The 24116-nt window shown below is 48.0% G+C and overlaps 1 protein-coding gene across 1 annotated transcript; it reads right to left on the reverse strand.

Moving 5' to 3' along the window:
* Positions 1–1376: 1376 nt before the first annotated feature.
* On the reverse strand, positions 1377–23732 carry LOC119446187 (neprilysin-1). Its single transcript, XM_037710548.2, has 10 exons — positions 23726–23732; positions 19007–19327; positions 17314–17522; positions 15811–15960; positions 13560–13918; positions 11904–12204; positions 7694–7924; positions 6042–6295; positions 3322–3639; positions 1377–2178 (listed from the first exon to the last, which is right to left on the reverse strand). The coding sequence occupies exons 1-10, from the start codon at positions 23730–23732 to the stop codon at positions 1776–1778; spliced, it is 2553 nt and encodes an 850-aa protein (XP_037566476.2). The 3' UTR covers positions 1377–1775.
* Positions 23733–24116: the final 384 nt, after the last annotated feature.

A 24116-nucleotide genomic window follows, 5' to 3' on the forward strand; every position in this document is an offset into this window, starting at 1 on the left:
GTAGCGGCAGCAAGTTTGGAAAATAGGTTTGTCCGACTATCGTGCTTTTTTTTTTTTTTTGCACGCATTTATACACGCGCAGCGATGACATGTGACGCAGACATGTCAATGCAAAACAAGTCTTACACCAACATTTTGCGCGACCCCGCCCCAAACGGAAAGAGAAATGCTCCGAAGAAGCGCAGCTACGAACCGCACGCGGAAGCACCGCACAACAACACGGTTCGTGCGCAATGTCAGCGAAGCAAATGAACAATGCTAAGAGTCCGCAATGCGTTCTAGCACACTTGCGAAATACGCACACTGTCAGCGCGGCGTTTCTTTGCGCGTGATCGCATTACATCACGACCACGGCGGTCGCCTGGCAAACAGCCAGATCTTCGGAGACAACACTACGCAAAGCGCAGCTGTGCATCTTGACATGAGAATGCCACGCAGCCTCTTAGCATCTCGGATAGTTTTTATCCGACCTGTCCTGACCCACACACATGTAGCGTAGCTGTCGACGAGCTATTCTCGAAAAAAAAAAAAAAAAAAAAAGCGAACTGACGAAACAAAGTGAGTCGGCAAAGAAAAGCGAGAGAAAACAAACAAAAAGCAGACCGAGAACAGTACACTAAAAATCAACAACACCGCAAGACGCAGCCATCACTTGCATGTAGTGGATATATAGTGGAGTTAGCAAGAATATTTTAGTTATGATCGACTAGCGCGAAACCAACTGCTACTCAGCGAAATGAGTCACCATGGAAACGTAGACTCATTACGATGGTTTCGATCGAGTTTAGTTCTCTCGCAAGCCGCAATGCACAGGACCACAGTTCACCAAAGCGCTTCATTCAGACAATTTAGCAAGAACAGTGAGGTCCCAGTCCAAGCAACAGCGAGCGATACGAAAGCGAGTTTATCCGCATCGACGACAACTGAGCGAATGCGTTTACGTCCGAGTCGCGCAACGATCAGCTGACTAAAGCAGCCCATTCATACCTGTTCGAAGCCGCCTTTCGCAGGGCAGTTCCCCGAGGAGTGCTGGTCACGTTGCACGGTGAAGTTACAACACTAGGTTGACGCACCCACGCGTTAAAGACAGGCATCGACACATCATGATCAACGAAAACGCCCGTGAAACTCGGCCCACGGATTGTTTTCAGACGGCGAACAACGCCATTTTCTGCGCGCACATTGTTAGCAGACGACTAAACGGACTAAACCGCTTCGTGCCAACTGCGGCGCCATGCTCGTCGTAATGTGCGGCTTACTATCGGAGGTGAAAAGCGTAGCGCAATCTCTCAAGGAATAATCGGCGCTTTAACACACGGTTGCGATTACTAACAAAGCAAAGAAAATCACGAAGCCAAATGGTAATTTCAGGTGCAACTCGAATGGTATTCAGGCGCACAATATTCTAGAAATACGCAGTATCGCATGGCAGGAGTCCCGATGCATGCTGTAGAAAGTCTCGCACAAGCTTGTCAGCAGGGTGAATGCAAACGAGCACGAAATGCACAGTCACAAGACGCGCTTTTATCAAAAGAATAACGCATGATAGAGAGTTACAAGACCAAAGAGAAAATATAAAAGAAAAATATCAGCCCTCGCAGTGTTAAGTGACGTAAAAGCGGGTGGAGGAATCGCCTTTAGAAGGACTTGGGAGGAGGGGTTCAAAGGAACGCTATGAACCGGCAATGTGCTCCGCACCGCCACGCCGATGAGGCAGCGACGACCCCAGCGGCTACGACACGACGACGACACCGCTTCCTCTCTCGGCGTCGTCGTCACCAGATGCGGCACTTGACCGCGGCGGCCATCTTGGCGTCGTCGGCGCAACCGAAGGCCTCGGAGAACTCGAGCATGTTGGTGACGGCGACGTTGCAGAGCAGCTCGCCGAGCGTGCGTCGCCCGAAGCGCAGGTCCAGCACCTCGCCCAGCTTGCCCACGCTGTGGCAGTGCGCATAGCAGAAGCTGGCGAACAGGAGCTGGTCGCCCGACAGGGCGGTGACGTCACGCAGCGTCTCGCGCTTGCCGCTCTCGAGCTCGTGCGCCTTGTGCGCGAAGAAGGCGAGCCGCAGGCCCGAGCTGACGGTCACGATCCGCCGCAGAAGTTTGCCCGCCGCGGACGAGTCATTCACGTGACGCGTCAGCTGAGCCAGGAAGCAGCTCTCGCGCATCTCGTACTTCCTGCGAATGTGAACAATGGTCGTTCACTTAAAGTTCACAAAACTGATGCCAGAAAACAAATGCCAGAAAACAAACAAATGCCAGAATTTATATTTTTAATTCAGTCTGATTTGCTCGCGGTGTAAGTAAAACTGCTCGTCGTTGTGTACCTCAAACTAACGATTGAGATTCTTTTTTTTTTTCTTTCAGAAGGGGGTAACCTAGCTTGGCCAAGAGGTACAGGTCAAACATCAGTTGTACGAAGCGGAGGGTGTCACAATATGCAGCATACAAAAGAAGGACCACTACTATAGCAGAGAGAGAGAAAAAAATTGATCGCCCGTGCACATTGCTAGTCATTACACTGCAATGCACATATATACGCATTACCATACACCCTTACAATTATTCTTTTGACGGTGTAATTAGGTAAGCGTAAGTACTGAAATGCGAAAACACAAGCAATAGGGGAGGTTCGCTCTCCATCGATTTAGCAATTAGGACTAATCATATTTGCCACTTTTATTCCACAGCTACACGAATTTTTGTAGCCTCCCCCCTTATTCTGGCACAATAAAACTTTAACTAGCTCTCTCAATGTTTCTGGAACACAAAGAACTATTATGTGACCCGAAAAACACGTTACGTGCGTTACTAGACGAGTTACTCAAGTGTACCATCGGCATGGAAAAAAAAGAAGAAAAACGCGAACAAAAATTGAATAATAACAATAATACACCCCGTAGTCGTAATCACACGGGAATAGGGGTCGGTTTCTGAGAATTGCGTGTGGACTGTGCGTACGGTTTGAAGCGTGAATCTGATCATCGTTACAAACACAGGCGAACACAGTACGAAAGTAAGGCATGAAGTCGCTTTCGGCTTGTTCGCGTTTCAATTTAATTTGGGGGTCGGGGTATTCTATAAGTGTCCACTTAGTGGACAAGTCCATTTTGCCTGCTGCTGAAGTTCTGATTGGCTGCGCTGCAGCGCTGGGGTAACGCGTCAGAAGGAGACAGGCGCCTCCAGCCAATCAGCACTTCAGCAGCAGACGAAATGAAAATGTCCACTAGGTGGACACTTACAGAATACCCTCTGCAGGCTGATAGTACACCGAAGCACAGCGAACGAAGGCGAACGATCAGGCAACTGCCGACACACAACCTCTGCGTCTCGGGTGACCACCATTGGTTGGGCTTCCCGACGGCGTCGACCAGGGCGCCCTCTCGGTCGAACGCGTGCGTCAGCTCGCGGCCCACGATGGCGCCCAGCGCGCCGAAGTTGATAGGCGCCGGCGCGCCGCGGTTGTACACGGGGCGCGCCAGAACGTCCACGTTCAGGCGCAATTCGTTGGCGGCCGCCTCGTAGGCGACCTCGAAGCGCAGCAGGTTCTCCTCGTCCGATTCACTGCCGCCGCCCGACGACGACGCAAGCGAGCCGTTGAAGGTGCGCGGCGGGTCCACGCCGGGGCCCAGGGCGTACCTGCATGCAGCCGCGATCGCGTAACATCACCGTATGATGCACTGAAGGAAATGCGCTGTCGGTTCTTGGTTCTAATAAAGGAGGATTACAAAAAAAAGTCACAGGCCTGCGCAGTACACGCAGCACAGTCACAGCGTAAGCTGGTGGAGCGGCTCAAGAGTAGCTCCAATTTGGGCACCACGCACAACAGGGTCTTCGCGGCAGTCTGTTCGCCTAATTTTGACGAGAACGATCTGAACTGTCCGCCCGGCGTCGACGGTGAGCTGAGGCTTGTAATGCTCTCTGCACAGCAGTCTGCTGAGCCCGATCAAGCCTTACAACTACAACTTACATGTCGGGCGCGCCGCGTTTGCAGGTACCTTAACTAGATGGCGCCACCATACTGGCGGTGGCTCGGCAGCTCGGGAGCGCGTTGCTTGCGCGCCTCGTCTGAATCGCATATCGTCATCTGCGCCTGCGGACGCTGCGTTTGCAGGCATCTTACCTAGATGGCGCCACCATACTGGCGGAGGTTCGAGTCGTCTCCCCCTGCGTGCCTGTATTAAGGCTATTTTCCACGGCCCAATAGCAAACGCTTGCGTCGCTCAGTGGTAGAGTATCCGACTCCCACGCAGCGGGCGCGGGCTCGATCCCGGCGGGAACCGGGTACTTTTTTCGCGTTTCCGGCAATAGCGGTGGCGCGGCGGCATCATCGCGACCCGAAACGGATATTGAAATCAGCCCATAACAGCTTACGCTGTAAAAAAGAAGTTGCTGGAGTGGCGGCCCCCGCTGGTTCTTACCAGCACAGGTGAAGCTACAGTTTACCTATACTTTACTCTGAAAGAGGGCCGCGACAGCTGAAATCCGCTCACTTGCTTTTGGTCACCTAATATGTACATGCTATAGGCTAAACCTACTTGGTTGTGAAAGCAGGTTCGTTGATCTGTTCACGCGAGCAACGCAATCCTTTAGGCGAGCTACTATATCCGGGTTTTTTCACGAAATGCGTTCGAAATTCCTTAACAATAGGCGAGATGCGATAATTACGTTTTCTCTTGATGGCATCATTTGAAAATGAGACGATGTAAGAATTAGACAACTAATTATGCAAATTAAGCTAATTAACGTTTTAACAACTATAGCTTTGCAATTGATCCCAATGGAAAACTCGAAGCGCGCCATCCGCGGTGAGCTTATAACCGTTTCTAGAAATCCAAGAACTTGACGCTGCAAATTTTTACAGCATAACGAATTCCGGACAATCTCACGAAGATAGGCGAAACTGAAAATCACAAGAGTGCGCAACTGCGACGCCGATATAGTAGACATCCGTGAATCACGTGACTGCTTGGGCCTCACCGGATGGACGAGCTTCAAGCGAGCGTTCTTATCAAGCCGCGATCTCGTTCGCTTCATGCTCTGCCGACGATGAGGCGCAAGGAGGCACGTCGCTCATAGGCGTCTACCAAGGGTGTGGCAGTTGCGCTCTTGGGCTGTTCAGTTTCGCTTTTCCGTGTAAAGTTGGTCGGAATTCAATACGCTGCAAGAAATAGCAGCGTCAACTTCTTGTATTTGTGGAAACGGTTATGAGCTCCTCGGCATTCCGTTGGGATCAATCGCAATTGAAAGTATCTTCAAAAGCGACAGGCTAAGAATACGGCCCATGCAGGTTTCTAAACAACCAGGTGTAGCGAAGGAGGAGTATAGACGAATAAATTGACACTCACGAACATGTTTACTGTTCTGTTTATTGTCCAATTCTTCGCCAAGTGGATCAAAAACCCGTTCAAGAGCATTATTTTCTCTTTTCAGGTTTTCACGAAAAGTTCCATATGCGCGCCACCGTGTTCGAATGTGAAAGACACCTTGTGACAGTCACCTTGACAGTGACGCTCTGTGGTTGTAGTGGAATAAGCTGAAGGGAGCACTGACTTCGCGCACAGGGCTGCCCCCAGTAGAATCAAAGCACCCGTTGTCACAGAAAGTCGAGAAGAAACAATAGCGGTTGCCTCTCCGTTCTTTCTATTAAATATCAAGATATTGCGCACAAAGTCGAATAAGAGACACACACAACCAAACTCAGTGGAAAGTTTGCGCTTGCGTCCGTCATTTCGAGTCCTTTGAAGGACAATACACCACTTGTGTGTCACGTCCTTCAATTCTATTGCACTTACAACGTTCATAAAGCTGAACCAAGTCGCCAAACTGTGTCGACCTTTGTCCCAGCTTTGTGCGCAATAACACGATATCCGATGAGTGCAACCAACGAGCCCGAAATATCTGCTTCAACTCTTTCTATATTAAGCGTCCTGCGAGCAACAAATGACGTCATGAGCGCGCGCGGTGCAGACGGGCGTGTGTATAGCGTATACCGCGGCCTCTGAGATTACGCGCGCGCGATCTCGGAGGCCACGATTTACCTGAAGGCGAGCCAGTTCTCGAGGAAAGAGGGCGTGAGGTCCGGCAGTCGAGCGTATCGCTCGTACTCGGGCGTGCGCCCGTCGAACACGAAGAACTTTGGCAGCTGCTCGCGCAGGGCCTCCAGTTTGGTGAAGGCGCGCACCCGGGTCTCCGGGTCCATCCACGTGGCCTGGCGGAGCCGCTCCTCCAGGGTGCTCTTTACGCGCTTCACGATGCCCAGCACCTCGAACACGGCGTCCGGCGACAGCAGCACCTGCCCCGCGCACGCCGAGATGCAGTACCAGTCGCTAACACGCCGCACGTATATACAGGAAGTATAACGAAAAGAGCCCTGAACCAGGGTTGCTATTCTGGAAATTGTCCAATTCCGCTTTTGCTGCGTGAAATTCGCCATCTTGACTGGTCTGATTGGCTTAATTCTCAGGGCGGCAATAAGCCCTCTCTGAATACGGTATATAGGCCATTTTTTCCAATTTCGGGTATACTTTATTCACTGACAGAGTCCCTTTAACCCTGCGATACCCCAACGTATAACTTCGGAGTCCTGTAATACTCTGAAGTGCTCTGGCATCAAATATGCTACGCTCGGTTTGATACCTGAAAATTCGCATTTAGGCATGGTAAACTTGACGCATAGCCTATAGAATAGCGTTTTTGATACGCTGGAGCGAGTTTTCGGTTGCGATTTGTTGATTGACGGACTGGTTGACTGAGTGATTGTTTGTTGTTTGATTGATTGATTGATTGATTAATTGATTGGGTCGGTTTTTCTGGCGCGAAAGTAACTCGGGTTATCTTGCGCCATTCACAAAGTGGATAAATACTTACGGTTCGAAATTATTGTAATCTTCAGTTAGAAATCGATGTACGAGAACGGTACTGTTATCTAAATAATTTGACTGGTTAGGTGTGCTTGTCTGAAGTTGATTAAAAATCTGTGTAGTTCTCAAAAACATGACTACATTTTCCGGAGGTACTAAGGGGTCCTCTCCGAGTAATACGACAGGATAATTTTTTTTCTTTTTCATTTACAACGCGGGAAAACAGTCTTCTTTGGTGTTCCAACTCTGGACATGTGATCAAAATGTGAAGTCTCGTTAGTGTTTATGTCACCCCATTTATGGCACATTGGCGGCTGTTCGATAGTTCAATTATTACTATACTAAGTTAACACACAACTAATATGTCGCTTATTTGTTTTTTATTTTTTGTGTGTGTGCAAATGCATTCTCCATGGCCATATTTTAGTATATCATCAATCTTTCACAATGCATCCCTCGTATCCATAGCACACTTCATTATTCATTGGCATATTCTTAGTACCTATAGATTTTACGCATTTTACAGCGACTATTTTAGGCCTCTTTACAGCCATGCCACATCGGTTTTATCAACACCTTATAATTCACCATTCATGTACCACTGACAAGTCATTATCATCGCCTTGGCGCTCTTTGGCCACATCTGGCCCTTGCGCCAATAAACTCCAACGATCATCATCATCATCATCATGGCCAGAATTAAGGTGGACAAGTTTAAAATTTTCATGACGTGGAACATGTTTTCGGGCATTACATGGTTAAAAATAGGCTGATGCTGATGACGATGACTGCTTGCCACGTGACAAAACTTGGGCGCGTACGTGCCGTACCTTGGTGACGAATCCCTGCCACTGGGGCCGCATGAGCCTTTGGGCGAGCGCGCGGCAGTGCGTGTGCACGTCCAACGCCCCGCACTGACCCCGGGGCCAGAGGAACTTGGTCTGGCGCAACGAGCGGAACTCGTACGACGTCTGGCATGCGAGCGTCAGCACCAGCCGCCACCCCACGTACCACGAAGAGCGGCCGTTGGCCACGTTCTCCAGCAGCACCGTCAGCAGGGACTGCGCATGCGCAAGGAGAGAGAGAGAGAGAGAGAGCCACGTACGGTGCCCCTTATAATTAACGTCCCAATTCGATACTTGCGCCCCGAGAGCATATATATATTCTCGGTCGATAACTTCGGGATTACGTTCATTGCGCGCTCATTGGAAAGGTCGGCAGACAATATCCCATCGCTTTAATGGCAGATGACGCGCGCGTGTCATTGCGTCACACAAACGTGAAAGTACAGCCCCGAAAGTGATCGATTGAGAACACGGCTTCAGTGAGATTCTGCGTTTCCGCATAATTTCTCGTAACAACTGGAGAACAATCTTCAGTGGAGATATTGCGGATTTAAATTTGTAAGACGAAATTCCTATAATATCAAGGCTCTTGTGACCACTGCGCGTCATCATGTGAACGCCGGTCGCTGGGGCATCAGCAGCATCAGATGTATTATTGTGAAAAAAAAAAAGTACATCACTGCGTGGTGAAGGACACTCTCTGTACTATTTTTGCTGTTTTTTTTTGTTTTGTTGTTTTTGTGTACCGTGTTTTGAGCGCAAGTTAAAGGATAAATCCAGTTGGTCAAATATAATCCGAAGCCCTTATTCCCACATAACGCATTGTGCTTTTTCGAAACGATAAACTATATTTTGACCTAATTTCATTGTTTTTTTTTTTTTTACTTTCCAAGAGCTATGAAACAATCCGCGTCGTTTTGTCCTTGTATGACGTCTTCGTATACGGACGATATCGACCACTCTGGTCGCATGATATACGATGCCAATAAGGAGTCATATCGTACAATAACAATGCCACTGTAGCCATTTCGATTACTTCTGTCAGCATCTCGACAATCATTTTTTTAAGGCCGGGAAACTTCGAATTTAGACTGGGAAAGAAAAAAGAAAGATCTTGAATTTTCCGTCAGAAATAACTTCAGAAAGAGGGCGCTTCAAGGGACGCCTTTCGTGTATTGTAGTATACAAAATTTCACTTTCTATAGTTCTTCCTCATTATTGGCCGAAATATTTGTACATGGGAATATATATCGTCCTGCGCCATCGGAATCCAGCCATTGCGATATAAAATCGAACTAGCGATCATGTACTCAGACGCAAATCGACACAGTCAACGAGCAAACGCGGCTGGCTGGCGTATGTAGGACGGTCGATCGACCTACCAGACTGCATCCTAAGCCAGGCGAGCCCAAATGTTGACTTGAGCCGTAAAAGTTTCCGGCAATACAATATGAACGACGGTCGCTGGGGGACATCAGCATCATATACACCATGTGTATGATTGCGTATAGGTAAAAAGGCATTTCGATGGTGGATGACAAGGGAACAAAGGAATAAGAACAGCGTAGCTTACAAGGAGAACGCGAGGTTATCAGCATTAACAGATCATATATATATATATATATAATGCACGCGAGCAATTTATCTTCTCCGAGGAGCATAACGACGTGGAGAGGATGGCGCCTAGCCAACTTTTCCGGAAGCTAACAACGCCATTTGGCCTATATACCGCGTTACGCAACGCCGAAAAAAACGCCGCTTGAGGAATTTGGAATCTACCCAAGACAGGAACAGCGAGGTATCTACTTTCTGGTAAGTTTAGCTCCAAAAAAGAAAGCAAACAAGAAGGAAAAAAAGTAAAAGTGTGATGCCCTTCAAGTGCGGTATCGCTCTTCTTGACTAAGTTTTACTGGTCAGCCCGCCTCCAGCCAGCTATGGCTATTGAAATGTACCGAAAGCTGAATGACGTATGGCGAGACAGATTTAGGAATGATTCGAATTATTTCTAAAAACTTCCTGGATAATACTTTATTCCCATTTATTTTTTATTTTTTCGCGTTCTTTATTTCACTCACTGCAGAGCAGCCTGCGTCGTTTTTTGCAACGTCATACTGTCAGACTCCCGAGCTAGCCCTTAGTATAATGTGAAATAAATAGCGTTCTTCATCCAAAGAGCTCCTTTGAGCAATCAGCCGCGACCATTCCAGGAAGCATGTGCCGAAAATAAGCCCAAACGTGAGCGAGAAACCCACCAAAAAGTAAGAAATAAGTTTATCCCAAAAGGAAATGTTGAAGAGCGACGCAGGGAGTAAATATATCTGTTTCCCACGTAATGAAAGAGGCACGAACAGTTGCTTTTGGGTGCTATTCATAGGCCCCTATTCTGGGTCCCTATTCTGGGACTTGCACGGATCCCTTAACATTCCCTTAACAATTGAACATTGGAATGCTTTACCTGGAGATGTTCGTTCACTGCCATTGACCAATTCTTTGTCTGCATTCGATATGTACTGCTATCACCACCCCTGCAATTGCCCCAGCAGGGCTGCAGGATGCAAAAGTAAAGTAAGTAAAGTAAAATAAACTGAAGTAAAGTAAGGTAAGGTAAGTAAGCAAAAGTAGGTAAGTAAATAAGTAAGTAAGTAAATAAATAAAAATATTTACCTGAACTGGACGCGTTATTCCGGACGGCATCAATTTCCGTGACATTGTCGAATGCTGCCATTTCAGTGAACGCTGATTGGCTATATATATAGGCCAGCAACAGGAACGCTCGCTGCTCCAATGAATTAAGTTTCTCACCGGACGCTACGTCTCACAAAACGTGAAATTATCCCCGAAATTCATCCATACCACGGAGGAAGATTATAAAGGTTTCTTGCTCCGTGATCCATACTAAATACGGCTCTATAGTTTGAACCGCGGCCTGAACAGGAACTACTAACATACAAAACACGAATCCATCCAAACCTTGAATATGCATCTATAGTATCGAACCCACTCTCAGAAAAATGAAATTAACAAGATTGAGTCTATGCGGAAAAATCTTTTCGTTTTATCTGCCGTACATATAATAGGGACGTTTTACCTTCCTCTAACCTTATAATCTGAACCTCAACACCTCTGTCAATTCACATCACCATACGTTTATATAATTACACCATAATTACCTGGTCACGCCTGTACCCGCTTAGATAAATAAGGTTAGTTCACTGAAGCTTTCTGTACTCGTAGCTCTCACAGCCTTAACCTTTGAACATTTCAACCTAGAGCGGACATTTTTTTCCCTTAACAATTGAACATTGGAATGCTTTACCTGGAGATGTTCGTTCACTGCCATTGACCGATTTTTTTCTGATATGTGATGCTATCCCCACCCCTGCAATTGCCCCAGCGGGGCTGCAGGATGCAAAAGTAAAGTAAGTATAAGTAAAGGTAAGTAATAGTAAGTAAATAAATAAATAAATAAATAAATAAATAAATAAATAAATAAATAAATAAATAAATAAATAAATAAATAAATAAATAAATAAATAAATAAATAAATAAATAAAATCATTATCTGAACTGGACGGGCGTTCTTCTGGACGGCATCAATTTCCGTGACGTTGTCAGATTCTGCCATTCTGCAGCGCTGTTAATTAGAAATGACAAGGTGGCGAAGGGGCACTCGGAATTTGACCGTGCTCAAAACTATATACACCTCTATACGTAATACGGCCGAACCCTCGACCTCCCTTGTTCGTCCTGGAATCGACACACTATTTCTTCGATTCGTTATTACAATATATACCCTATGCTTGGTGCAAGCTTCTGGAGTTATATTCTAGTTGGCTGCAAGACCGTATAATAGGATCGGTGGAGTCGAATAAGTTCCTTTCTTTTTTTTTTTACTTTTTAAATCAAATTGTGGGGTTTTATGTTTGCTCGCTCGCTCGCTCGTTCGTGCGTTCGTTCGTTCGTTTATTTATTTATTTATTTATTTATTTATTTATTATTTATTATTTATTTATTTATTTATTTACATGTAGAAACATGGGAAGGCGTCGTTCGGGCTATTCGATTACAATGACAATCATCGTACGGTAGTTCCTGCGCAATATTTAAAAAAATATTTCAGACGCTAGTGTATAGTTCAAAAGCGGCGAAGGCCGTTGTGCACGTGGCATAATAGGATACAACATGCGCAACTCACGTTGAAGTACCGCGGGCTTTGCACCTGTACGGGGTCGAGTCCGCGCACGGTGCCGCCCAGCGGGTGGTACTTGGCGAACGGCCGCAGCCACATCTGGTACGTGGTTCCGGGCAGCACAGTGTAGACTCGCGTCCAGGGCACCGCGAGCCGCGTGTCGTCGGCGGGCTGTCGCACGAGCACGCTGTCCACGCTGACCACCGTGTCCACCAGGTCCACGTAGTTGGCCTCGCCGCCGAGCAGAGTCGCCATGGTCGCGATCAGCGACTGGTACGCGCGCCGCGTGGGCGGCCCCAGCACGCTCCTGCTCGCGCAACGCGAGGACCGCCCGTTTTAGAGCGCAGCAGCTTTTAGGCGCCAGTTCCTGCGTTGAGCGTCGGCGTGCCTCGTCCTCCGTCGGCGCAACCGAGCGAACACGGAGCGTCGCGGGGATTGAAAGAAGGCGATAGCGAAGAGAGCGCGAGGAGGAGGCTACAGTGAAAGCATGAGGCAGAAAGCGGAGGAAGAGAGTATGGCGAAAGGGTGAGGGGGAAAGCAGAAGACTGCGATAGCGAAGAGAGCGCGAGGAAGATGGCGGAAGAAGCCACCTTGAAGCACCACCAGATGGACGCTCACATGCGCGCATCCGTGGCAGCGGCGGCGCCGGCCGTTCGGGGGAAAGAAAAAAAAAGAACCAGAAAGCTCGCCTTCGCGCACAGCGTTCGCCGCAAGCGTTTCCCGGTAAATGATTACGCTTGCATAAAATGAAGTTGCCGGGAAGCTGCAACTGTGTGGCCGGTCTATAGGTATAGCGCCGCGCATGGCTGCTCTGCCAGTCGGTGCGGCGATCGGTGCGATGCCTCAATGTATCGCGAAATGAAAACACGTATAGAGCTGCGCTCAAATTTAGCATTAGGGAGTATCGTAATGGCCGGTGAACTTTGTTTTCTCAGAAGTACATTTTAATGCGATTAGCGTTCTTCGGATACTTGGGACACTTTAGGTCTGCCGGTGCTGTATAACCTCTTTCACGGCGCTCTTCAACTGCTGCGAGCCCACTACGCAGGTACATGTACGACTGATAAAAGTCAGAACTCTCGCTCTTCTAGCTGCTAATGAGTAACTGTTTTAGGCCTGGAGTGTATACGCCTATGCAATCGCGCCGTAGGTGATCCTAAGTCAGATATGCTGAACCATAATTCTATAGAGTGCCAGCAGGACAAAACTGGCGGCGGTTGGGAGGCCGCATTTAGTGACGTTTTCTACAGCGTGTACACGCTGTTCATTCTTGCCCTACTTTCCCTACTAGAGATTAGTGCCTTTAGTAATACGGTTTGTCGCTATACATAAGCTTGAATGCTAATCGCATGAACGTCGGCAGTCATTCGGAACGTTTTTCGAAGCTGTGTCTTGTCCCGAGCTCTCCTGTCCGGGCTGCCACAAGTTGGGCGCCGTGAAGCAAGTAGAGACCTGCGGCCGATTTTGAAGTGATCGCCAAGACGTATCGACGTGTAACATTGCAGGAAACACGAGTGGCCCACGTGTGCATACAATTGTGAAAGCTCTAAAGAGTGTGCATCGTTCACACTAGCGATTTCGCATCTGCAATCGCCAGTGTGAACGGCTCTAGCTCCGTCACCGCTATTGGACGAACGAGGAAGGGGCAGGGGTCTCGCTCACGCGTCGGGCACGACGGGCTGCAGCACGACGGTGCGCCGTCCCGCGCGGTCGTCGGCCGGCGCGAACCGGTAGCGGAAGGCGATGGCCAGGTTCCAGCGGATGTCCAGCTCCAGCAGGTGGTCGAAGAACTCGGGCCGGTCGGGCGCGTGCGGCTCGGGCCACCGGTTGTTGTGCAGCCGGAAGAAGGCGCGCAGGTCGTGCAGGCTCTGGCCCTCTCGCGACAGCGATCCCACGCAGGAGCGGTACAGCGCCACCACCTTGTCGATCTGCGACTGGTTGCGGCGGGGGATGGCCGACGTCTCGAGCGCCAGCATCAGCCGCTTGCGCACCTCGCGCTCGGCCTCCGTCAGAACGCTGACCTGCGGCCATGGATGGGGACACGACAGCGTGCATACTTTTCACCCGTGTGCGTATACGATTCGACTGCGCATTTAAATGGTTACTGACATAACGCCAACGCCTCCTACGGCCGATCCTTTCTCTTCGGAACCAGCGAACTTGCATGCTTTTTTTTTTTGGCGTGACAATTTGCGTGATGAAAACGGTGCGACTATATATAGTTCGAGTGTAGGGTGCTGCCCTTACAACATGAGGGGACGCTACAGCTTGTTTATTAAACTAGCCTATTACCATGCGTACGCATCATATAATAAAACGTCAAGTGTGAGCATATTTTTGTTAGAAGCAGTGTGTTTGTTTATGTCATCTTGTACAAATGGGTGTGTCATTGAATGTGATTATTTAGTGATTTACAGCATTTCTTTGTGGGCCACCTATGCAAACTCACTGACTGGCTAATCCCATGGGAAACTATATCTGAAGGTATGCGCGGCAGATGTGAAGGGTGGTTTTAACAGCAACAACGTTGTTTCGCCGGAAGATGTCAGAAAATGTGTGATACGTAACAATTAACCAACTAAGTAAACAAGATTAACCACTCAAAATGGTTATTTAGAAGCTTTACGTCACACCTTGTAATAGTGGAATTCAGCTCCCTATTTTTTGTTCAAGCACCGACTCCGATATATCCGTCTCCAAATTTTCACGCGGAACACAGTGGCTTTAGATTTTCTAGTTCCGTACAGACACGCATTAACAAATCAATAATTTGATTTCTATCCTTGCTGCAGACGATGTATAGCAAGTGCGAGTGCTCCGTAAGGGTGGCTCCTCCACCGACTAGGTGTGCTTGCAGTGAAGACCACTTCGGCGAGAGATCTCGCCACGAGCATGCGCGAGCTTGGGGAATGTTTATCAAGGATGAATTTTATCGCTATTTCGCGCATGCGGTTGTCCCCGTCTGCGGTTGATGAACGATAACAACTGGACAGTTTGGAGATGGCTGATTAGATAATAACACAACCATAAGAATTGCAAGCCGAATACAATAAGTAATTTGATCGGCGTTAATGCACACGTTGAGCGCATGAACAACCGCTTTGCTGTAATAACTGCCAATTACCGACATATGACTTAGAAAGCGCGTTACATGGTTCAATAAGGAACTGAACATGCTGATAACAGAATAAGAAATGCACATTGCAAGGTTGTGCTTGGAGTTTTAGAGCATCGCAGGCCACGCACTTACTGAATCGGGATCGACGGAGCACGTTTGCAATGGTGGAGCGGAAGTGCGAGAGAAAAAACACACCATCAGCGAGAGGCATTGCAACACCTCCTTGAGCCTCCCATCAGCACCGGTGCGCTAGAGAGCCTCAAGCTGCACGACTGTTTGGAGGTATATTCCACGCACGACGCCATGCGAATGATTCTAAAAAGAAGGATCGACGGATGTGACGTCTTTGTTATCTGCAGTCACGAATCTTTTCGGATGAGTGTCCCTCGACGAACTTGTGATACATCAAGCTCCGCATACAGGGTCGTCCACTTTTATGGGAAACGCCTCAATAGCATTCAAGGCGGTATCACGTCAACATTTCTTCGATATACTTTACGGGAGAAATGTGCCTTATACGAAGCCTAATGATGATGTCGATATATGAAATAATAGTTTTCTGGGATTTAAACTAGACATCCGCTAGCTGCTTCGAGCTCTTTCAGCTGCCATCAGCAAGCCTTTCCTCTAAACGTGACCGACCCTGTACGCAAAGCATTTGCTGCCCTGACAACTCCTCTCGTCGAAACCTTGTCTACAGCGACATTCTTTGTTCAACCACCGTTTCATTTCTTCAAACCACCGTCTTCCCACAAACTTCTGTCTTGCTTGGACTTCTGCAAGGGATGGACGTACTTGGTACTTGTCATCTCGCAGCGGGTGCCTTCGCTTCCAGCCCTCGCAGACGTACTCGTAGAAGTTGGCGCAGGGGGACGTCTCGTGGCTCAGCGAGAGAAGCAGCGTGCGCGACACCTGGTTGCACGACGGCGAAGAGCACGGCTGATCCTGCACCCCCAAAGACAATCAGGACTGTCCTGATCGCACTAACACCTCCAGCTGGAAGCAACCCTATACTGCTGCTTACAAAGCGATAGAAAAGATGGGTGCACAGTTTCATCGCGCATTTATATATACGGACGTCAGTTGAAGGCGTGAAAGTGTGCGAAATACGAGATAAAACAAATAATGATAATAACTTGTTTAGCAGACATGGTTATATATATACGAAATAAATTATGAAACAGGCAACGGGAGAAATGGTGGCGTTAGTTTTAATGTAGTAGCGATCTTTTTCTAAAGCCGTCGATCCTTGATCTTTCGCATGTACTGACACGAATAGGGATACCAGTACCTGCCTGTATCACGAGCTAGTACTAAATGTATATCCTGCTGGTCAGTGTTATCGATTCTCCTGCTTACCAGCGAGGACGTGGCTTGTCTCAGACGGCCCTTAGAATGCTTCCCAATCAACTTGCAGAACAAATACCGCAGAATTCCTCCTCGCTGAGCAACCATATGCTATATATAAGGGCTCACCACAATATATCGCTTCCTCCCTATAGTTACCCTACCACGAAACTATGACTGAACATATCAAGGCCGTATTGGACCAGCATGAACACGGTTTGAGTGGCATATGAGATTACGCGGATCCCGCACACTGGGAATCGGTGGACGCGAAGCTTCTTTGTGTTAATTTCAAATGTTATTACACCTCTTGCAAAGGCATTCAATTGTGCACCTCCCAATAAAGACGTCGGTAAACGTCCTTCGGGGTCGCATTGAACTATACGAACAGCATTTATGGCATGCGCCACTGCGCAATTGCTCCCCCTCCAAAATCACCTAAACGTTAATGTCACAGCTGTTCTTAGTGCGAACGCGCTACGACACATGGCTTTCTCCCGCTCTACGTAACTCTCCTCTCCATGTAAATAGCTTGTTTTATCTAGGGACATTATCTTCACGCAGCTCCGACGAACACGCTGTGTGAGACTCGGCCCCGCTGCGTCTGATCGGCGAGACATGGACACCAAACCCGGATAAAGCAAGCAAATGCATGAGGCAGAACTATGCGCCCTCCGAGACGTCACAATGCGCGCTATCAAAATCGTCCCAGCGGCCCCTTTGATTGCACTGCGTCCAGGATATTGGCCCACGTTACCAAGTCACCAGCTTTGATTATACAATGTATCCGGGATCGGTGCAGTTTTGATTGCATCGCCTCCGCAGGAACGGCACAGTTTATACCACGCGGTTATAGAGGGAGAGAAAGCTTCGCTTTCATTAAATAATTTACACGTTCCACGTGATGCTGTCCGATGATGTGTGCGCGCTGGTGTGGTGACCTATACTTACCTGTACGGCGGGCACGTGTTCGACGCTGTGCGGTTCGCCGCCAACGTCGCCGGCGGCCAGGGCGAGGCCCGACGTGCCGCGCGCTCCGGCCCGGGCGATGAGCACCATAGCCACGAGCACGACCAGGGCGGCGCCGGCCACGCACGTCCCGTACACGGCGCGTTCGTTGATGCGCCCCACCGAAGGCTGGCTCCAGCCGGACATCCGCTCTGCGTGCGCGCATGCGCATCGCAGGTGCGCGCGTTCTTACATCTTATTACATACACAGCGCTTGTGTTACAGTGGCTAGAATGGGTACTTGTGTGTGTCTCTTGCTGTGTCCGTGTAGAAAAAAAATATTCGCGCTAAAATACTACATCAAACGTGTCGTACCAACAAAGCCAGAAGTCAATTCTTACATACGGTTGTCCGGCTTGTACATCATGCTTTCTTGTGCACGCGTTTATGCCATTTGGTGGCGGGATTGATGGTGAACTCGGTCGAAGGACTATACGAGTGCACGCACATTCTAGGAACAGAGGGAACCTTAGCAACTCTTTGCGGGAGTAACTGCGCTCTAAGAAAAGTTTGCACCCTTTGGGGCTTATATCTTGTCCCCAAACAATCGTCGTCTGTCTCGCTTACGTTTTCTTTTGAGAACTCTGCGCTCGCTGCTTGCCTGTCAGGAATGCTTTGTCACGCTACTAACGAGCATGCCGTTCATGACCTGGAAGTACCGTAAACGCAGCGTTAAGGAAAGGAATTGCACGTGAGATAGATTATTATTATTATTATTATTATTATTATTATTATTATTATTATTATTATTATTATTATTATTATTATTATTATTATTATTATTATTATTATTATTTGGGGACGATATAAACACCAAAGGGTGCAAATGTTTCATAAGGGTGCGCTCTTCCCAAGTTTAACTCCTTTTGAGAGTCTTTGTACACCTGCGAAGTACTCCGGAGTACTTTCACTCCCATTGGGCACACCTTTATTATTATTATTATTTTACAAGAATGGTTCCTACTGCTTTTCAAATGCCATACTGCATTTCAAATGCCACGTAGGCCTGCGCCTCTAGACCAAACGAACTCTGGTCTACTGCAACTGTAGTAGTACTCATTTCAAGCAGCGCACAAGTGGTACGGAGGCGCCATAAGTTTTAAATGACAAGGGACAAGCGACGTTCACTACCTGAACACCTTTATTATTATTATTATTATTTTACAAGAATGGTTCCTACTGCTTTTCAAATGCCATACTGCCTTTCAAATGCCACGTAGGCCTGCGCCTCTAGACCAAACGAACTCTGGTCTACTGCAACTGTAGTAGTACTCATTTCAAGCAGCGCACAAGTGGTACGGAGGCGTCATAAGTTTTAAATGACAAGGGACAAGCGACGTTCACTACCTGAACATCTGCTCCAAGCGTTTGAAGAATAAAGCTGTTTGGCACGCGTTTTTTGAACAAAATTGACCGCGAAATGCGTTCTGCGTCTAGATTTTCTCACAACTGCTCTACTAACAAAGCTACGGCGATGCTTCTGCACGCGAGCCCACTCTCTTAAGTACAGGTTTAGCCACGGGAGGCTCTGGAATAGCTTGCCCAAAAGCTAATCCTTCCTGGTCCGTGGCGACAATTCTATTGCATAAGTAAGACCGAAAACTATCTGAACAAGCACGTGCTGAAGAACGCTCACTGCGTGCCGTGTTGACGAAGCTGGCCACCTGCGCGGACGCCCTCCGGGAGGTGCTCAGCACCGAGTCCACCACGCGGTCTCTGCGCTCGCGAAACGCAGACGGCTGCTGCTCAGGTTGCAAAGCCTGTTGAGAATGCTGCGGGGACTGCTGCTGAGGTTCTTCGGTCGGCTGCTGATGAGCCTGGTGAGGCCTCCGACTATGTTGGCGTTGCCGACCCTGCTGCTGCTGCATGGCTAATATGGAAGATCCGAACGGGTCCCGTCCACCATACACGTCACACACGCGAGCTGTGATGCCCGCGCTCTCGTGCTGCTGCTGCCCTTTAACAATGGCACATCATGATGATGATTCCCAGGCCATGACACAAACCCACAACGGGGGATTGGCCAATGGCACAGAGATGAGATTTAACAATGAGAAAGAAGCGATTATCGTAAGTGCGGTTCGGCTGGCAACGAAGCTAATAGGCCGCGGGGACGTAGTCACGTGATGTCTGCGTCACGCTTCCTCGTAGACATTACCATTCCAGTGCACCATAACATCGTTTGTCTTAATATCCTTGGACATAAGCTAGGTGATGTACATCACCATCGTCTAGTGTTTATATAGTTTCCCAACCCTTGATGTTATCACGCCTTGCGTATATTAATTGTGTTCTCGTGTAGGTATATGTGACTTCTACCTCTTTTGATATTTTACACAATGAGTGTCTCTTTCTGTTTTGTTTCCTTTATTTTGTATTCATGTGATAGCTTTTTTTCTCTCTTGTTATTCACATTGAGTAAGTGCTTAAGGGTAGCTGGCGCTTTGTCAGTCATTTATTTGCCTTCTTGCCAGCGTCCTAGACATTTCGTATATGATTGTCATGGTTAATCGTATCATCGTCATCAGAACATCACGCTTCCCTAAAAAAAAATTAAAAAAAATCGGGGTAGCTTGTACTGGTAGCGCAAGGCTAAAGACACAGTGGAGCTGATTGGTTCCTAGCTGGCCCTGGCTATACGAAGTGATGCTAAGTTATACGAAGTAATGCCAAGTGATGCTAAGTTATACGAAGTGTATAAGCATTACCTCGTGGTCCGTGGCATCGGGGAACACTTTGCGAAGCACTTGCAGTCCGAGCACACGTAGGGGAAGTGGGGCGCAAGATATGCACAGTGTACGGGCGACGCGCAGCAGACGACACGCCGGGATGACGTCACGGCGCATCCGCAGTAGCGCGCAGCTGGTGGGAGCTCGGTCGGAGAGGCGCCTGCTGCAGTCACGGACCCCACGAGCGTTCGGCGCTAATGCGGGGAAAGGGAGAAGCGCGGATAGCGTCGGCAGCACCTCTGCGCGTTGCCTCGTTGGTGCTGCTACAATTAGTTTCTCTTTCTCTCTCCCGAGCATATCGCGCGACGCTCCGCGAGGTGGTTGCTAGGCAACGCAGTGGCAGGCGGCACACATTACGACCGGCTTAACAGTTCCGCTGTTGAAAGAAAAAAACACCTCAGGATGACTGTTGAAATTAATGCGATTAGCCTTGAACCAGTGTAGCGACACACCGCAATGACACCGCCGAAACGCATGTATTAGGTGTGTACTGCAGCTGGGCTCCTCTCTCGTGCTTCCCCCTGGACACGCTGCGCCATCTATAGTGGCGTCTACACGAAGCCCGTGCGTGTCTGAACATATATGACGCAGGTTCAATTACGCCCAGTACCAGATAAATTTTAAATGATTATAAATGCAATTGGCATTCTTAGGATACATCACGCACATTTCGGTACATATGCTTGTAACTTTTGTGTCTATCATTTTCCTGTCAACTTTGATCATCAGGGCAGTCCATGGTCTAATAGGTAGAGCATCGTGCTACTGTACTGAGGGTACCGTGTTTGAAACGAACCACTGGACCGCCTTGGGTCCCCGAGTATGTGTATAAATGTGACACTGGGTATGTGGCGCTCTTCAACGAACCTCTGACGCTAACTTGGGTCGGGTATGTGCGACTGGATTTGTACCGCTTCTTCAATGACAAAAAAAGAAAAAAAAAATCCTTTAGAATTTTCTGATGCTGGGCGTTTTATACATGACACGTTTCGGCAGTCGCAATATCTTGTGTCGCTAAATTGCTTCATTGCTAATTGCATTAACATCGACATTCATTATGAAATGAGTTCTACCGGAACTTTCTTTTTTTGTTTTTTGTCATCGACGAGTGGCACATACCCAGTTACGCAGGCAGACAGACAGACAGGCAGACAATGAACTTTATTCAGGTCCTGAGGAGCGACTCCGAGACCCCCTTACGGGGGGAGAAGCCACCGCGGTTCGCTCCCACGTCGCAAGTTGGCGCCAAAAAGATTACTTCAAGAGTGGCTCATACTCAGGGGCACATGTCCAGTGGCGCTAGTTGGCACGAAGCGGTTCGTTGAAGAGCGGCACATACCCAGTGGCACCTATCCACTGGCCTAATCTGGCCCGACGGTTGGTTTCGAACCCAGTTCCCTCAGCGCTCGATGCTCTACCCATTAGACCTGTGACCCAAGTTGGAGTGAAAGAGGTATAGATACGGACATGTTGCTGGGCTAGTTGGTGCTTAATGACATGATGTGGCGCAAGGACAAACCCACAAAGAGACAACGCAAGAGACAAAATGTCTCTTCGTGGTTTACCCTTGCGCTACACATCATGCCATTAGGTTAGATAGGGACGGACAAACATACCGCAAGCTGGGCAAAGTTCCCAAATAATGCCAATCACAGTAACAAATCACGGGAAGCTCGGTCTCATGAAAAATTGCCGGTGCATCCCTCCTTTGGGTATGATTGGCGACGTTAATGCGATTAACAATATTTCTTATGATGAGTGTGCAGCTGGTGGTGATATGTTTTATGTTGCGATTATAGTGATTCTAATGAAGGAAGCCACGAGACAAAAGCAGCTGTGCTCTGTACAAGTGCCAAGTGTTCATTAAGAAGCTTGACGAGGCATGTGGAGTGGCCGAGCTTCTCTCTCACGCTTCTCCCTAGCACTGCTGCACCACAGCGGCGTCGCCACGAAGTTTGCGCAAGCACTTTGCGTAGCCTCCAAAACTGCACCGGTGCATATGAGCCATGTACTGTAGCCTGGCATCTCCCTCGCGCTTCCCTCTGGGAGGCTATCTTTACGGTATGGGTCACCTGGGCCCGCTCTACCCACTCATGAACTTCAGGAAAACCTCCAAATGGATATTTTACAATAAATCGTGTCATTAACACATGAAACAAAAGAATGTGTCATTATACATTAGTCTGTGGCCGCTAAAGTGGCATCTACCTACCCAGTCTCCATTCCCCCCAACGCTGCGCACTGGGCCACTCCGCTACCCTTAAGCAGGAACCCTCCGTGTCAGGCTTTATGGTAAAGCATACGAAAAAAAAGAACATGTAATGCATAAGTTAAAGAGGAAAATGATATACAGGTTTACAGCAGTGCAGCTTCCGTTGTTGGTTTGGCGTCGGCAGAGCGGGTCCAAGTGGCACATACTGTAAGATCACTTGCCTTTCTCTCTAGACACGCTGTGCCACCTAGCGACGCCACCGCTAAGTCCACACGTATTCGTGGTGCAGCTCGCTACAGTGTCGGGCTGCTGTGCTTGAGGAACCCACACGACGCGTGGTTCGATTCGCCCAGCACCGAGAGAATACAAAACGATTCGGTAGGATGTCCGAATGTAACCTCTTTTACACAGACTTGAATCACATCAACTGGCTCATGCCCTAGCTGTGACCCAAGTTGGCGTGAAAGTGGTTAGATACGGACATCATGCATATATACACCGCGAGGTGGGTGGTTTACAAAAAATGTTATTGCATTAAATAGCTAGCCATAATTTAACTATAAATTACATTCCATGATGGCTACGCAACCAGTGTGTATGTTGTACTGTAATAGAAAGAGCAAGCATTAAAGTAAAAAAATAAAGATTTCCATAATGTTGACCTCGGAAAAGGATGCAAACCCACTGTGGGGATAAGCCAAATGGAAATTGAATGGCAGGATGGGCAAATGGAAACATTAAGTGAAGAAAAATGAATGTGTAAAACCGTGGTCAGCCTTGCAAAGACAAGAAAATAGCAAGAAACAAACTTCTACACGCAATCTTTGCTTCATTGGTTTGATTTACTTTTCTGTCTGTTAACTAATCTTTTTTTAGGACATAATGTAGTAGAGAAGGTTACGTCATCATTCACCCCAAGCATCTCTAGCAGGATGTCGGGCATTTCAGCACGCTATGAATTGGACAATTTCGCCTGAAGCGTTCCGCTTGAGCTCCTCGGATGGTGTTTTAACTAGATGCAAGTACGACTATATGCAGATGCGACATATGCGAGTAAGGCAATATGTTTTGCACCCTTAAATGCTGCAACACGCCGTCTAGGGTCTGTAATGGCATTACACAGGCGCCACTGCACTGCCCATAAAAAGTGGCACCAGTGAAATTACAGCACTTTCAGACTGTGAGAACTAATATTGTTTCAGACTTCTTGTTAGTCTGGGAAGATTCAATATAAAAGGCATGCGCTGTGAATTGAATGCTTCACGACTTTTGTTTGCACGCTGCAATTCTAAAAAATTCTGAAGAATAATTCAGTCAAAGCTGGCCTTGCCAACTTTGGCAGTTGAATAGTATTGCAGCTACCTTGCAGATACTACAGCATTAACATAAAGCAAATGTATACATAAATACATACGGGACATCCCGGCGTCCCAACGGCAAAAATTCGCCTGCAGTGTCCATATTAGGTATTACTACTGCAACATCTGCAGCTTGCTATTAGAGTCTTTTCCCTCTCTCCCCATCCTATTATTTCTTTCAGGCACATATTCAAACCACTGAAAATTTCACCTGACCATATTTGCTGCATCTACAGTGTCATCAATATACAGCACCAGAACCAACTAAATATTTTGAGTTTTGCAGTGAAGTTTCCCTTTGGAGATGTATTCAACTGCTACAAGGCCATCATTTTTGTTTTTGCTTGAGATCGACGTGTTACGTTTCCACCAGCCTGCACAGCCGGTGTTGCGCAACACCAGCTACACATGGCAACATCTTCTGATGTCTCTTCCTTCCTGTCCTTT

This window comes from Dermacentor silvarum, chromosome 3, assembly GCF_013339745.2.
Source record: "Dermacentor silvarum isolate Dsil-2018 chromosome 3, BIME_Dsil_1.4, whole genome shotgun sequence".
NCBI classification, from domain to species: Eukaryota; Metazoa; Arthropoda; class Arachnida; order Ixodida; family Ixodidae; genus Dermacentor; species Dermacentor silvarum.